The sequence below is a fragment of the Pseudomassariella vexata genome (assembly GCF_002105095.1).
Source record: "Pseudomassariella vexata strain CBS 129021 chromosome Unknown BCR38scaffold_6, whole genome shotgun sequence".
NCBI lineage: Eukaryota > Fungi > Ascomycota > Sordariomycetes > Amphisphaeriales > Pseudomassariaceae > Pseudomassariella > Pseudomassariella vexata.
The window spans coordinates 180,961-195,301 of record NW_024467961.1 but is presented as its reverse complement, the minus strand read 5'-3'; the positions used below and the strand labels follow the sequence as shown (position 1 = coordinate 195,301).

The 14,341-nt window shown below is 51.3% G+C and overlaps 6 protein-coding genes across 6 annotated transcripts; 5 read left to right on the top strand and 1 right to left on the bottom strand.

The window, feature by feature from the left end:
* The first annotated feature begins 608 nt into the window (after positions 1-608).
* BCR38DRAFT_523400 (glycosyl hydrolase) lies at positions 609-3,704 on the top strand. The gene is made up of 4 exons (XM_040865259.1): positions 609-1,090; positions 1,167-2,935; positions 2,990-3,060; positions 3,118-3,704. Exons 1-4 carry the CDS (start codon positions 961-963, stop codon positions 3,593-3,595), a joined length of 2,448 nt encoding a protein of 815 aa, XP_040715973.1. The 5' UTR covers positions 609-960; the 3' UTR covers positions 3,596-3,704.
* Positions 3,705-5,185: 1,481 nt separating this feature from the next.
* Positions 5,186-5,779, top strand: BCR38DRAFT_342033 (uncharacterized protein; the record flags this gene model as incomplete). The annotated part of the gene is made up of 2 exons (XM_040855921.1): positions 5,186-5,518; positions 5,627-5,779. 2 exons carry the CDS (start codon positions 5,186-5,188, stop codon positions 5,777-5,779), a joined length of 486 nt encoding a protein of 161 aa, XP_040715972.1.
* Positions 5,780-7,482: 1,703 nt separating this feature from the next.
* BCR38DRAFT_341334 (Gar1/Naf1 RNA binding region-domain-containing protein) lies at positions 7,483-8,211 on the bottom strand (the record flags this gene model as incomplete). Its single annotated transcript, XM_040855860.1, has 1 exon — positions 7,483-8,211. A coding segment is annotated over one exon (729 nt), but the record flags the coding sequence as incomplete, so codon positions are not given.
* Positions 8,212-9,287: 1,076 nt separating this feature from the next.
* BCR38DRAFT_457139 (Alg9-like mannosyltransferase) lies at positions 9,288-11,184 on the top strand (the record flags this gene model as incomplete). Its single annotated transcript, XM_040862003.1, has 3 exons — positions 9,288-9,325; positions 9,389-10,067; positions 10,117-11,184. The coding sequence occupies 3 exons, from the start codon at positions 9,288-9,290 to the stop codon at positions 11,182-11,184; spliced, it is 1,785 nt and encodes a 594-aa protein (XP_040715970.1).
* Positions 11,185-11,866: 682 nt separating this feature from the next.
* BCR38DRAFT_523397 (uncharacterized protein) lies at positions 11,867-12,860 on the top strand (the record flags this gene model as incomplete). The annotated part of the gene is made up of 1 exon (XM_040865258.1): positions 11,867-12,860. The coding sequence occupies one exon, from the start codon at positions 11,867-11,869 to the stop codon at positions 12,716-12,718; it is 852 nt and encodes a 283-aa protein (XP_040715969.1). The 3' UTR covers positions 12,719-12,860.
* Positions 12,861-12,885: 25 nt separating this feature from the next.
* BCR38DRAFT_431071 (uncharacterized protein) lies at positions 12,886-13,580 on the top strand. The gene has a single exon (XM_040860076.1). The coding sequence runs from the start codon at positions 13,190-13,192 to the stop codon at positions 13,481-13,483; it is 294 nt and encodes a 97-aa protein (XP_040715968.1). The 5' UTR covers positions 12,886-13,189; the 3' UTR covers positions 13,484-13,580.
* The last annotated feature ends 761 nt before the right edge of the window (positions 13,581-14,341 follow it).

Sequence of the window (14,341 nt, the reverse complement as noted above, 5' to 3'; positions counted from 1 at the left end):
TTGCTCCCATGGAGTCGAGATGGGGTTGCTGCTAGGTTGAAGCCCCGTGATGGAGATTGGACTGCATTGGCGGCTTCGACATGTAGATACGCTGCTGATGCCAATATATTGGTGATTCATCAATGCCATTTACAAGTCACGTCGTATCCCGCTTAAGTACATGTGCCAATAACTGTGACCTGATTGAACCGTGCTGAATAACTCGACTCGAGTAAGCACCCTGCTGGGTAATACTTTACACTGTTAAGAGGTTACAGCACGCTGACACCAGGTTAGCTTATTGCTGGTGTCCAGCACATGGTAGACCATCGTGGAATCTTGCCAAACCCGGTGAGTATCATATTCACTGAATAAGTATACTACGAGGTGGCCAGCCACCATGCATTTTTTTCACGGCAAAAACCATTATCACAGAATCGGAGCTGAGAGCCCGATCAGATTGGGGCCGCTCATGATCCTGGACGGACACAGGCACAGGCTGATGGGGGCATTTGATGCTGCTATGTTGAGATTTGTATCACGGGCCAAGCTGTATGAGAAGCAACGCCGCATCTCTATTTTAGGAACTCAACATCACAAACTACAGTATTACAGTGCCTTGGAAGCTTCACCGACTCGACAATGTGGAGCAGACACCACAAACGGCATCGTGTATTTTTCCTAGTGTACCATGATTCGGGTATGCAACCTGAAAATTGCGAAGAGCAGTCATACGTTCCCCACAGATCACTAGGGTTAGATGCGGGGAAATGGGGTGAGGGATTGGGGATAACCGGCAACCACACCGAACTTCAGGATATCTAGGGCCATGTTACATGGGAACGATTCCCGGTATTCGATCTGTGGGGTTGCCTTAAAGGCAGCGAAGGTTGCATGCGAGTCTGCCTGTGTTCCCAACTTCTCGAGATCACCGCAAAGCGCTACTAGCTCTTTCGCCTGTCCCAAGGGGAATCACTCATCATGGAACGAACAGCAGTTCTCCAATGGTTGTTACTCCTGGCTATTTCTCAAGTCTCGTTTGCCCAAGTGGACTATTCTCAATATGTGAACCCCTTCATCGGTGGCTCTGGCCCGTTCGACGGCCTGGCATGTAAGTCTTCCATTTCGTATCGCTACACTTGCCACGTTTGCTAGAAGTTGAGCAAAAGGTTAACCCATATGTCTAGACGGAGGAGGAGACATCTTCGTCGGAGCAGCTCGTCCATTCGGGGTCGCCAAAGTGGGTATCGACACGTACGAGCCAAACGTGTCGTTCGCTGTCATCAACGGCGGGTGGACGCCCAAGGGTTATGTGACGGGGATCAGCATGATGCATGAGAGTGGGACCGGTGGCCCCTCCAAGTACGGAATCATACCGCAAATGCCGCTCACTTCTATCAAGGCGCCCGTGAATATCTTGGATAATCAGACGTATTGGCAGACCCGCGTAGGGGACGACATTGCGGAGGTAGGATACTTCAAGACTCAGTTCGAAAACGGCGTCATGGTGGAACTCTCTGGATCGAAGCACTCCGGCATCATGCAATACTCATTTCCGGAGGGAAAGAAGCATGTGCTGGTGGACATATCGCATTATCTGCCTAGTTTACTGGGCAGCTATAGCAGTCAGGTGTTCTTAGGGGGGGAGGTTCACCTGGACGGACAGAAGTATACCGGACATGGCACCTACGGAGGCGGCTGGAACGAAGGCGCGCCGTATACTGTCTATTTCTGCGGCGAATTCGAGACAGAGCCGGTTCAAGCACGAACATTTCGCGGGAGGAACACGGACCCGCCCTTCATGCAGAGATACCACACGTTCAGCAACGAGCCGGTCGGGCAAGCTACTTTCGGAGACAACAGTTCGTACACGGTAACGTCAGGACCGCTGAACGATCGCATCGGAGCAGTGTTTAGCTGGGACGACAGTGCTGCAATCCAAGTCAAATCCAAAGTCGGGATATCCTTCATGTCGGTCGAGAAAGCATGTTATTTCAAAGACAATGAAATTCCAACCTGGTCACTCAACGACACCATAAATGCCGCGGTAGCAGAGTGGAACGATGTCGTCTTCAACAAGATTCAAGTCCCCACCGACGAATCTGTTTCCAACCGGACGAACCTGGTCCTCCTCTACTCGTCCCTCTACTTCATGCACCTGATGCCCTCGGACCGTACGGGCGAGAATCCGCTTTGGGATTCCGGCGAACCGTTATGGGACGACTTCTACGCCCTCTGGGATACATTCCGGTGCACCGTCAGCTTGTACCATATTATCCAACCGGAGGCGTACGAGAGTCAGATCAGGTCGCTGATCGATATCTGGCGGTGGGAGGGGTATATGCCTGACGGACGGTCGGGGAACTGGAATGGGTTGGTTCAGGGGGGCAGTAATGCCGATAATGTCCTTGCTGATGCGTATGTGAAGGGGTTAAGGGGGGATATCAATTGGACGGCGGGATATTTGGCCATGGTAAAAAACGCAGAGGTAACGCCGTACAACACTTTCAGCCCCATCGACTTCAGCGCGAGCGTCAAGGAAGGTCGGGGTGCCTTGGATGACTGGAAGAATCTTGGCTATGTCTCAGCCGAGAGCACACGGTGTATTTCGAGGACCATCGAGTATGCGCTGAACGATTATGCGCTTAGTGTCGTGGCTGCCGGGGAGGCGCCCAAGGATGTCGAGAAGTATCTGAACCGGTCGGCGGGCTGGCAGCGGATATGGAATCGTGACGTGGAGAGCTTGGGGTTCAGTGGGTTCTTGGCCCCGAGGAGGAGGGATGGCGAGTGGAACGTGACGGGGTATAATCCGGGGTTGTGTGGGGCGTGTGAGTGGACTTCTATCTCGTATGAGGCGACACCGTGGGAGTACTCTTTCACGACGCCGCATGATATGCGTACATTGATTGAATTTATGGGGGGCGAGGGGGATTTTGAGCGGAGGTTGGATTATATAGTGAGTTTGAGTTGAGACGTGACGGAGAAATGGTTACTGATAGGGACTGCCTAGTTCCAACCCAACTCCAGCCAGCAAGACTTATCTTCGAATGGGGCGAGTATAACTTCAATCATGAACATTGGGTACGCCCCTGGAATATCCGAAACGCCGTTTCTCTCATTAACCTAGATTTCACTCAGAAACGAGCCCGACTTTGCAACCCCCTACCTTTACAACTACCTCAACAAACAACACAAATCCGTCAACCAATCCCGCGCCCTAGCAAACCAATACTTCCACAATGCCCTGTACGGCATCCCGGGCAATAGCGACGCCGGAGCCCTCAACTCCTGGCTCATCTGGCAGATGTTGGGCCTATATCCTATCGTCACCCAGCCCGTGTACCTCCTCGAATCGCCCTGGTTCAGCGAAATTAACATCACCGTTAACACCAACGCCACGCTGAGGATAACGAGTAATGGAGATAGCCGAACTTTGGGACAAAATGGATATTACCTGAAAGAGGTCAAGATTAACGGAAAAGTGTGGGGAAAGAATTGGTTTGAGCATGAGGATGTCATGGTTAAAGGGGGGAGTATTGAGTTCACGGTTGGGGAGGAGCCGGTAGCATGGGAGACGGAGGAGGGGCCGCCTAGTCCTGGACATTGGACAATATGATATGGGGGCTGTTCAAGGGGTTGGTTGTAGAGGGAGTTCAGAACTTGACACTCTAATTGTAACATTTCGGTAATCGCTAATAATTAACTTTTCGACTTTTCGACTTGGATTAGGGGACGGTCCCTTATAGATCAGGAAAAATTAAGCCGACTGGGGCATGTCCATGGCGTGAGACAATTTACCGAGCCGAGCAATCCGAATTCGAGATAGCAGGCCCTTTGACCATCTAAGGAGAGACAGCCAATGCCCAATTCTGTCCAGACCGCGGGCCAGCTCCCGGAAACTTCGGTACCGCGAGTCTAATACACATCATTGGACAGCGCAAGGGCTTGAAGACGTCAAGCCGCGCAAAGAGCGTCTTTTTCACTGACTATATTTTCAGGATCTGTGTCACTGTCATCCAATGCTGTTCGTCTTGATCTCCCAATAGAGTAATCAGACCGTCGAGTAAAGCCCGATTCCCGCTCACATTTCACCATGAAGTGGATGATCAGGGAGTATTTGAGAATTACAAGCAACTTGAATTTCTAGGTACGCTTCTTCCTTTATGAGATAATTTGGTTTGATTCGAGTTTTGGTAGGGGCGTCCGGCAGTTGAAGCAGGGAGGATGCCCGGCTTCATACGTAGAAATTAGATTGAGTTCTCCTGTACTCTCCCCATCGTCTGATATGGGTGCTGGCATGAGGTATCCGAATGTCTAGAAGTAATATTACACTTAATTTAAGAAGTCTTATTTCGTTTCTAATAGGGATGACCCGCCAAGCTCCTAGTTTCTGCCAGTTTCTGCCAGCTACTAGTTATAACTCAACCTAAGTACGGGCATCTATCTGGATGCATCAAGACAGTAGTTCGACTAGCTGACTAGCTCCATTAATACCCAATTGTCGGCCCTAGTATCTCCCATTGTAGCTTAGGTACAAGGGATAGCTCGGGAAGCTTTTTCAATGGGCCTCTAAAGAGCTTGTTCCTGAACCAAGGCAATGTCTTGCCTATTAGGGGTTGCCCCACGACGTCGCCCGAGACGGCACACGACACAAACGGATGAAAGGCTAACTCTAATTGGACTTCTCGTCCCATCAAGGGTGTAGTGGTTCGATCCTTGCTTTCTCGAAAGCTGGGGGAACCTGGTGAGGGTAGCAATGCCTGGTACGAACTTCCACATCGCAAGTGTTCCCCTCGCTGCCCTTCCCCAATAAGCTGATATTTCTCATATTTGTTGGTTGGCATAAAGTTTGAAACGCAGCCTGTAGCGAAACCACAACGTCGGAATAGAGTTGCGGGCAGATGGGATCCCGGGCGCGCCCAAAGTCGACCGTTGCCGGCAAGTGGGAAGGCTCCAATATGGCGCACTGGACGAGAACCAGTCGTCTTATATATATGGCTGTTGGAAAAATATATCAACTATCTATGAAGCCTCGTGTCAATTGCTCACAAGCCTATTCAGAGCCTCGCCAGTCGTTCACTTTACCGTTACTCACCAACCCCCGTCTAATCGCCGGCCGATAGGATCTTCGATAGCCTACAATCTTTTTAACCTAAATCGCAGATCCACACAGTTAATCACTATTTAATTAATTAACACGTACAATATGTTTTCGCTTTCCTTCTACTCCCTTCTCGCCCTCTCGGCAGTGGTGACCATCGTCCTCGCCCAAGGACAAACCCCCCCAGCTGGCAGCCCAGCTTGCGAAGCCGCCTTGATCCTTGCTAACGGCATCAATATCAACATAATGGATCAGAAGCAAGAACAACAAGCACTAGCCGCTGTCGACACGGCACTAAAACAAACTCCTGTCGATATGAACCAGTTCAACGCTGCCAAGGCGACGCTCCTTACTTTCGTTAACAACGGGATTGCGATCCGGGAGATGAATCAACAAATCACACCGTTGGGGAACGCGGCGACGGGGGGTTTGGCTAAGGTAAATAGCGAATTGAAGCAAAGAACTCAGATGAAAGGACGAGGTTAAAGGGAGACGTCAGAGGGTATCTGGAATATCGTGGCTGACCGCTCTTGCTTTTTGTTGCAGGTAGCTAATGCACAGCTCGAAGAACTCGGCTTAACCATGAGTCTAACGGGGAACCCGCAACAAGATGCCCCGACTGTGGCAACGCTACAGAAGGATTTCGCGGGCGGGGTAATGCAGAACATGCAGAACATGATGGATGTAAGTGAACTATGATTCTGACTACTCGAGTATACGAGACGTTTGACACTCTTCGAAGGCTATGGCGGGATGTGGACCGGCAGGGGCGGCACAGGGTGGCGCACCAAGCCCCGCGACGCACTCACCAACTCCACCGAAGCCAAATCAAAACATGAATGGTACTCGCTAAGGTAGCGGAGGATGAAGCTATGTGGGCGGAAGGTAGAGACGGACGGTGAATGCGATTGATGGGGTTGGGATATCTGTGTCTCTCACGCGGGCTAACAGACCAACGAGTCGTACGCCACACGGATGACACGCCTCCAAGGGGAGCTGGCTACTTCTCGTCACTGCCCGGTCCCATTGTCGCAAGGTGGCGGTGTCCCGGTTCGGATCTTCCTCCACACTTCAAGCCGGCGGGAAGGATGGGTTTCCGTGAGGGAAAGGGGGGTTGGGCAATGTATGTCTTATTGCATTTACTAGCTACACGAAAATTACCATGTGACACTGGGAGTCCTCATACCGAAATCTTAGGCTGGCTATCAGTCGTCGCACATCAGACTCTGGAGATGTTCCTAAGTTTGGAAGCTATTGACTCAGACGCGTTGCTGATCTCTCGTGCTCGAGCTGATTATCCTGCGGCGACACGGAAAGTCCCGTTATTGTTCGTCGATCGGCCACGCAATCCTCGAGCCAAAATTTGTTTCGGCAGGAATTTGCGATTGTTGAGGACCACTGTAGGGACTGCTTTGACGCTAGACAACATTGCCCCTCTCGTTGGCGTCGTCGTTCCCATTGTCCATGTCCATCGAATTACTCTGAGAAATGTTGATACCGAAATTGAACATGGGCATCATTCCCATGGGATAACCCATCGCCATCGGGTCAAAGCTGCCGGCCATGGCAGTCGGATCCTATCCAGATCCACCTTGACCAGGCCAGTGATTGGGCTGCTGAGCACCAGCTTGCTGTCCCTGGAGCTGGTTCTGCAATGCTGCAAAGAACTCAGGGTTGTAGAAGGGAGCGGGTTGGCCTCCCTGAGGCTGTTGTTGAAACTGTGGCGGGGGAGGGGGAATATAGTTCTGGGGAGTGTTCTGAAGCCAGGCAGGAAATGGATACGAAGGGTTGACGGCTTGTTGACCTTGGAAGCCCGGGGCTCCTGGGAATTGCAGAGGTGTGAAGGGCTGATTGCCGAATTGAGGTGGAGCAGGAGGGAAATTGAAGGCCTGCTGCTGCTGCGGCTCTGGTCCCTGCCCCTGAGACATTGATGGTCTGGGAGGAAGAGAGTAACCAGGACCACCACGCGGGCCGCCACGCTGACCGCGACCACGATTTGCTCTGTCGTATGGCCTTCCACGACCTCTACCACGCGGGTCGCCTCGTCCTCCACGATATGAACTACCACTGGCGGCGGCCGAGTTAGTAGGAGGGCCACCCTGACCGTATCCTGCGGGTCTAGCCAAAGGTCGGTAGGGACCATCCTCTTCGTCCTCGTCATAGTTGAGGGAAACAGTATCCGGAGTGTCGCAGGATGAAGGACCCGGGAATCCACCTCTACCACTGTACTCTGACGAACCGCCTGCTGCCCCCCGGCGCTCGCGTTTCTTCAACTTCTGCTCCTTCTTGAAAGCAGCCTCCTTCTCATCGTCGGAGAACTCGAGGTCGTCGTCTTCCTCGTCATGCCAATTACTGGCGTCCGTGCCCTTGACAGCCTGCAGAGGCTCCGTGAAGACAAAATTGGCATGGTCAGGCGCGTAGTAGATGGTGGTGTCCATACTGAGATTGAAAGCCTTCATCTCTTCCTCGTTGGTGAACCGCGCAATGTAGCGAGGCTCCCGTACACTCCCTATCAGGTCGGCGATGGCTGCAATGACGGTCCTCTCTTTGTTGCACAAAACCGATCCCGCGTCCAGTACTCTGTACTCACCTGTCGTGTTCGCCTTGATGACAACAGTATTGTCGACGATGTGCTCAATGTTGCCCAGCTCCTCGACCTTCATCTCGGGCGTGATGGTGACGTCGGGCTTTGGGATGACCTCCTCTGCCTGCTCATTCTTGGTCCGAAGTTGACAGCCGGCGCCAGAATCCTTAGCTTTGCCTTCACCTTCGTCATCAGACCCAGCTTCCATAAGTATGCGAGCCATTTCTTCGGGGTTGAGAAGCGGCTGGCCGTCATCCGAGTCATCATCGTCGTCTGAATCATCCGAACTGCTAGAATCTGAAGACGACGCGTATGGAGAAGAGTCCTCCTCCCACTCTACATTCTCCGGTTGCTGCGCCTGTTCCTCGCTGTCTTGCATCTCCACATTCTGGTCTGCAGCAGAATCTGTCTCGTCAGGTAAAGGATCTAAACCACCCAACAGAGCCTCTAAACCTTGGGTAAGAGAAGGCGGGCTTGGTTGTGCATCGACGGCATCGACAGTGGATGAATCTGCTTGATGGATGGGTTCCAGTTGGTCAATCTCCATAGCAGTTGCTGTGCTACTTGAAACCTCTTCGCGCTTGCCATTTTGTTCCGTGGCAGGCTCATTTGCGTTCATGGCATTGTCTGTGGTAGGGATTTCGACCGTTTCCTGAACAGGAACTCGTGAATTGCTTGCACCCACAGTCGTCCCTGCTGCTGTATTGGTGTTGCCCTTGCTCTGCTCTTCAGCGTGTTGCGGCTGTAACAATGTTGTCAAGCCGGGGATCTGAAAAGTTTGTGATGCCATGGTGGCTATGGCTTGTGTGATCTTAGATGTAAATGTGAAAATTGCGTGAATGGGCTAGCTTTGAAGCCAAATCCAGAAAAGTGTTGGCAAAGACAAGTCTTGTTGATGAACTAGGCGGCGAGGTGTCGCGAGGATGTAGGTTGAACAGTAAGACAGTCTTTCTTAGCCCAATTGCATAATACCAAAACTGTATTAAGCAAGCGAACCTGGACTTCAATGTCTGACTTGCAAGATTCTGTATATCTCAGGCCGCAAAAAAAGCTGCAATTTGAACAGGCCTTGAGTGATGCTGAAGATCTCAATGTACGTGACTTTTTTCACTCCAAGAAGAACAGCCCCACCACATCTTCAAAAAGTAAAGCGGAACTGGCTTATCCACCTGCATTAGCGCCGATAAAGATTGCTAGCGTGCCTCACACCTCACTTGAGCTTACATAGTACAGCTGAGACTCAGGCATATTCCTGCTTTGGATATTGCAGTAAAGACATATATATTATTATTACAATAAGCTGTTAACTTTAATATATGCTACTAGTTTTAGTTTCTGAAATATAAATATTCAGAAGATCCAATCAACCATCGAGGTACCTAGTTACTTTGTTATTTGGGCAGCCAGTTCAGTGAGCTGAATACCCCCTGGTCGTGTCAAGTCGGATAATCTAGGGGCCCGTGGGCGTGCACGACGTCACCCGCACCTGCTAGCTGTGTTGGAGCTCTTGTCAATCATTTGATTTCGAATTGACTTTGATCTGCCCATGCCCCACGCTCAAGCTACTTGTGCAACCCCAAACGACAATCGACACGGTCGGGAGAGCCTGACATACTCGCAACGATGCCACCGCTTCATTCATCCGGCCATGCCAAGAAGAAGTATGCCAGCAAGCCATACAATGTCTTAAAAGTTGAACCCCGCTAACGTCGGGGCCTGTCTAGGGGTCCCTCGGCCTTCGCAATCGAGCCCATCAAAGCCTTCTATATTTTCCTAGGAGCCAACATGATATCAGCTGTCTTCGCTCCGATCCAAGACTGCGACGAGACCTTCAACTACTGGGAACCAACCCATTACCTATCACACGGCTATGGCTTGCAAACGTGGGAGTACTCTCCCGACTATGCCATCCGCAGCTGGTTCTATGTTGCGTTGCACGCCATAGTGGGAAACTTTCGGAGGCTGCTCCCGCAATCCACCAAAGTTGGCGAGTTCTACTTTGTCAGATATGTTCTGGCTTTCATCTGCGCCCTCTGCCAGGTGCTGATGTTCCGGGTCGTCAGCTTCACCCTGAATGCGCGAATCGGTCTCTTTTTCCTACTTGCGACGGTTCTAAGCCCTGGAAACTTCCATGCAGCGACTGCCTACCTCCCATCCAGCTTCGCTATGTACATGTCACTGCTTGGAGCAACTGCCTTCATGAATTGGCGCGGTGGGCTGAAGACCTCATGGGGCATATGGTGGTTCGCTGTTGGCGGCATTCTCGGATGGCCTTTTGCATCTGCTCTATGTGCCCCTTTCCTGCTCGAAGAGGCCATGTTTGCTGTGTTTAGCGACCGAGAACGCTTCTACGAAGCCGCCCTGCGCGTTAGTCGTGGTGTCATTGCCGCCTTTCTACTCCTCGTAGGTCATTATCCACACTCCGGGATGGTCTATAGGCTAATATTTGCAGATTGGTGATACGGCCATCAACACCTTCTTCTACAAGAAAGTGGAAACTGCCGCGTGGAATATCGTCAAATACAACATCTTCTCGAAGACTGGCGGGCCCGAGCTATATGGAACAGAACCCTGGACCTTCTACTTCCGCAACCTTGCAATCAACTTCAACCTATGGTTCATACTGGCCCTATTATCCTTGCCGTTGTTCATGATCCAAAAGGCAGCCTCAGTGCGACAGACTGGCTTCCAGTCGGGAATGCGTACCATTGTCTTCCTCGCACCTTTTTACATGTGGCTGGGCATATTCACGCTTCAGCCACACAAGGAAGAGCGGTTCATGTACCCGGTGTATCCATTCCTCGCCCTGAATGCTGCTCTGGCACTCCACATTATCCTCAACGCCTTTGGCAATTCTGATCCCAAGACACTGATTGGAAAGATCCCAGCGCGGTTGAAGCTGGTTGCCGTCACATCAGTCCTATTCCTGTCTCTTGACCTCGGACTTGCCCGTGTCATTGGAATTTATACAGGTTATTCTGGGCCGCTGACGCTCTACTCCCCTCTTGGCGCTGGCAATCCTGGACAAGAAGGTCTAGGCGGTCGTGGGGACTACGTCTGCTTCGGAAAGGAGTGGTACCGGTTCCCCAGTTCATACTTCCTGCCACGCGACATGCACGCCAAGTTCATTCGATCAGAGTTCCGTGGCTTGTTGCCGGGCGACTTCTCAGAAGCGCGCACTGGCTTTGGTTTCTGGAGCGGAACGTGGCTGCCAACGAGCGGCATGAACAATCGAAATGAGGAAGACTTGGGCAAGTACGTTGACATTCGCCAGTGCTCGTTCTTGGTCGATACGCAATATCCTGAGAACACGGAGCCGCTTCCGCCCAACGAGCCCGACTACGTTGCGGACACGGACAATTGGGCCGTCGCCAAGTGTGTGCCTTTTTTGGATGCCGGGAAGACGCACTGGTTAGCGAGGGTTCTCTGGTTACCCGACTCGGAGCTAGTGCCGGAGAAGTTTAGACGCAAATGGGGACGCCACTGTCTGCTCCAGAAGAAGGTTGCGTCTGGTGCGTAACTTGTGGTACCGAACGTTGGCTTAGTTTTGGTCCGATCACGTGTGTTGGGAATAAATATAAATTCAAGCTGAGAAGCTGCATAGGTTGTTTCACTATTTTCCGAATGGCTATCGCTGAGGAACGTTCATGATTTACACGAGACAACCCTGGTTGTACGGTCTCGGTACTGCATGTTTCAATCACAGCGTCTAGTGGCACTGTCGTGTTCGGGGCGTAGTAATTGCTGCCGTGCATATCAGTTGACTAAATTGGGGATCATCAAACGAACTTTGGGATCGAAAGTTGAGGGCACATGTGGTAGTCGCATACTGGTGTGTGTGGACTTACCTGCGGATCATAAGATATGTGTAGAATGATGTTGGTGCAAGGTTGCATATAGCAATCATGGCATGCAACTCCCATTGGTCAGCCATCGCAGCAGCTGGTCCACCTTGTAACTCAACACCTCATACGGTTTGACAAACTGGGGAGGCTGCAGCATCACTACGGGCGGAAGATGTTATCACACCTTTGATGCAGTGTTGCGTACCAGTGCCAAGCTGGGGTGTGATGAGGTTGGACGGCGGGGCAGATTGGGTCGGTATAATGTGCGGGATGCGCTACATATTTGGTCGAGTCCAGTCCGAGCCATTGTCCTTTCCGATATTCAGTAAGCATCTTATATACTGAACCAATTGAAATATGAACGATTCTAGAAAGCACCTCCTAAGTCCCCTTACTCCGTCTACGGTCGAATTTTCGCCTTCGAAAACAGACGAGGATGGATTTCCGCGAACCCCTTTGTACCCTCCAGGGCCTCCACCTCAGAAGTTGCACTGGAAAGATGCCATCGGCGGCTCAGGATGGGCTATACTGCTCACTGGACTGACGGTGACATTGCTGTCTATGGCCTTGCTCATCTTTCTCTGGACAGCCAACCAGTCGTTCGAGGGTCGAGATGCTCCTGCTCTGTGGCGATGGATTGTGCTCCAGGGCAAGACGACGCCTGCTATAACTTTCACTTCCTTGTTACTTCGTGTAGGGATCACGCTTCAAGCTGGGCTCTGTACGAGCCTGGTGGCAGCGTTGCTTCTACAGCGGAGGCAGGTCCCTTTGGCCCAGGTCGCTCAATTTTCGGCCCTTCGGAGTGGGAATACCAGCCCTGACAAACTCATGATGCTCTTGATTCAGACATGGTGGGCGAAGAGATTCAATTCTATCCCAATTGCCTACTTATGCCTTCTCTTTCTGGGATCTGTAGCGATCCAATTTTCGTCGACTATACTCGTGCAAGATCTTGGCGACACATCCATCGTTGGTTCATATAAGAATCAGAGCGTCAATCCCGGTCCGGAAAGAGGTCGATCCGGGGACAAATTTTTAAAGACTCTATCGGCTACCGATGAAGACATTATGAACAAGAATGCTGTTCTCCTATCCTCGATTGTTGACTACAGCGCGAGGCCACAGGTCGTTACTCCGTTTGGCCAAACTGAACTCCGACTACCTACTCCAGACTCGAATGGTGTCAGCGACACCGGCCTCATTGAATGAGCGTTCCTACCCTTTTCCAATCCAACTCATCGTACTTCTCTTAGAGAGTATACTGGATATACAACCAACTTCAACTCGAGGACCACCTGTTTCAGACCAATAATGAGCGCAACATATCGTGTTAAGAGTGCCCTAGTCGGTGAACTGGATTTTGCGGGTATCCCTGCAGGCTATGGGTTCCCGTACAGAGAGAACTGCACTTTTGACGGTTTGCTAAACGGCTTCAGGCCAGAAAACTGCTCGAACCGGGCTTTCACTTGTTCCACTCGAATCAGCTACGGTCGAGGTTTCGACAATGCTACAAACGTCGCATGCGTTTTGGATCTCCCTATCGACGTTGAAAATTCTTCCTATGACAGTCCACTCCGTGAGGTCGCATGGATTCCACCATATCACAAAACGTACCTGGTTTTCAATATCAGCGGCGATCCGAATCAATGGGATACCTCTGATGGCACAACAAACCACTCAATGGTGCTACGGGACCCATACGAAAACGGCGAATGGGTCACTTACAAATTAGAGAAAAACACAACGCTCTCTGCTAATATATGCCTCACTGCACTCACCGTAGACTATTCTCAAGTCCACTTGAGTGCCCGATGGAACTTGTCCCAGCCGTCCTTCGAATGGAACTCCATGAAAAGGACGTGGAATTCGGCCAGTGTCCGAAAACAGATTGGAGCCTGGCGAACACCCCTCGATCGGCGAGAGAGGCAGGTCCTCGAGATGCGGCGGCTCAGAGGCAAGCCTACGAGACATTAAAACGAAGAACCGCTCTATTGTGAAGACGCTGTTCAGGCGGTGGCAGCAGCACCTACCCAGTATCCACCTGGAAACATTTCGATTTCTATGTGCCCAGCATGCTCCATGATACAAGACAACAGCACGTTGGACCAACCAACGGACTGGAGGCCGATGAAGGCCATGCACCCACACTATATGTCCCTTTTTCAACAAACACTAGAATCCACCGGCCGTCCCGCCTTAGCGCTCGAGGCCATCCTCATCATCCTGTCCATGAACAACTATTACGACCTTCTAGCCTTCGCCAACAACGGCACGAATGTGAGGACCTTGTCGACTGTCGACGTGAATGCGCCCATCCACTTCAACGGGCTTGCAGGCGTGTCGGCCATAGTGCTCGTCAATCTGGTATGCATTATCGGTATTACGGGGCTGTTCCTGACGCACTCGAAATTACCCGCTCAGGGGAACTTTTGGCAGTCTATTTCGCAGATCATTACCGAGGAGACGGTGCCGTTGCTTTTGGCGGCGGCCGATAAGTCGGATTCACAGGTCGCTGAGGAGGTGGAGAAGGAAGGGAAGGGGGATACGGAGGTGGCGCTGAGCTCGTCTGTAGATCCGGGACATGCTGGGCTTTTGCTGAGGAGGGAGTTGTGATTTGGAGTAGTTTTAGGAATACGTGGGATATTTGAATATGACAAGCGGTCTCATATCTAGTCTAGCCCTTCAAGGTTATAAAAGCGACTATATTACCGCTGAACAAAGGAGATAAAGATGGAAGATGAGGACTATAATAGGGAAAGATATTATAGATAACGACTCGAGTATAGTGATGACGGGCAGTAAATGCCCGCAGGTTTAATGTGAAGATGATAG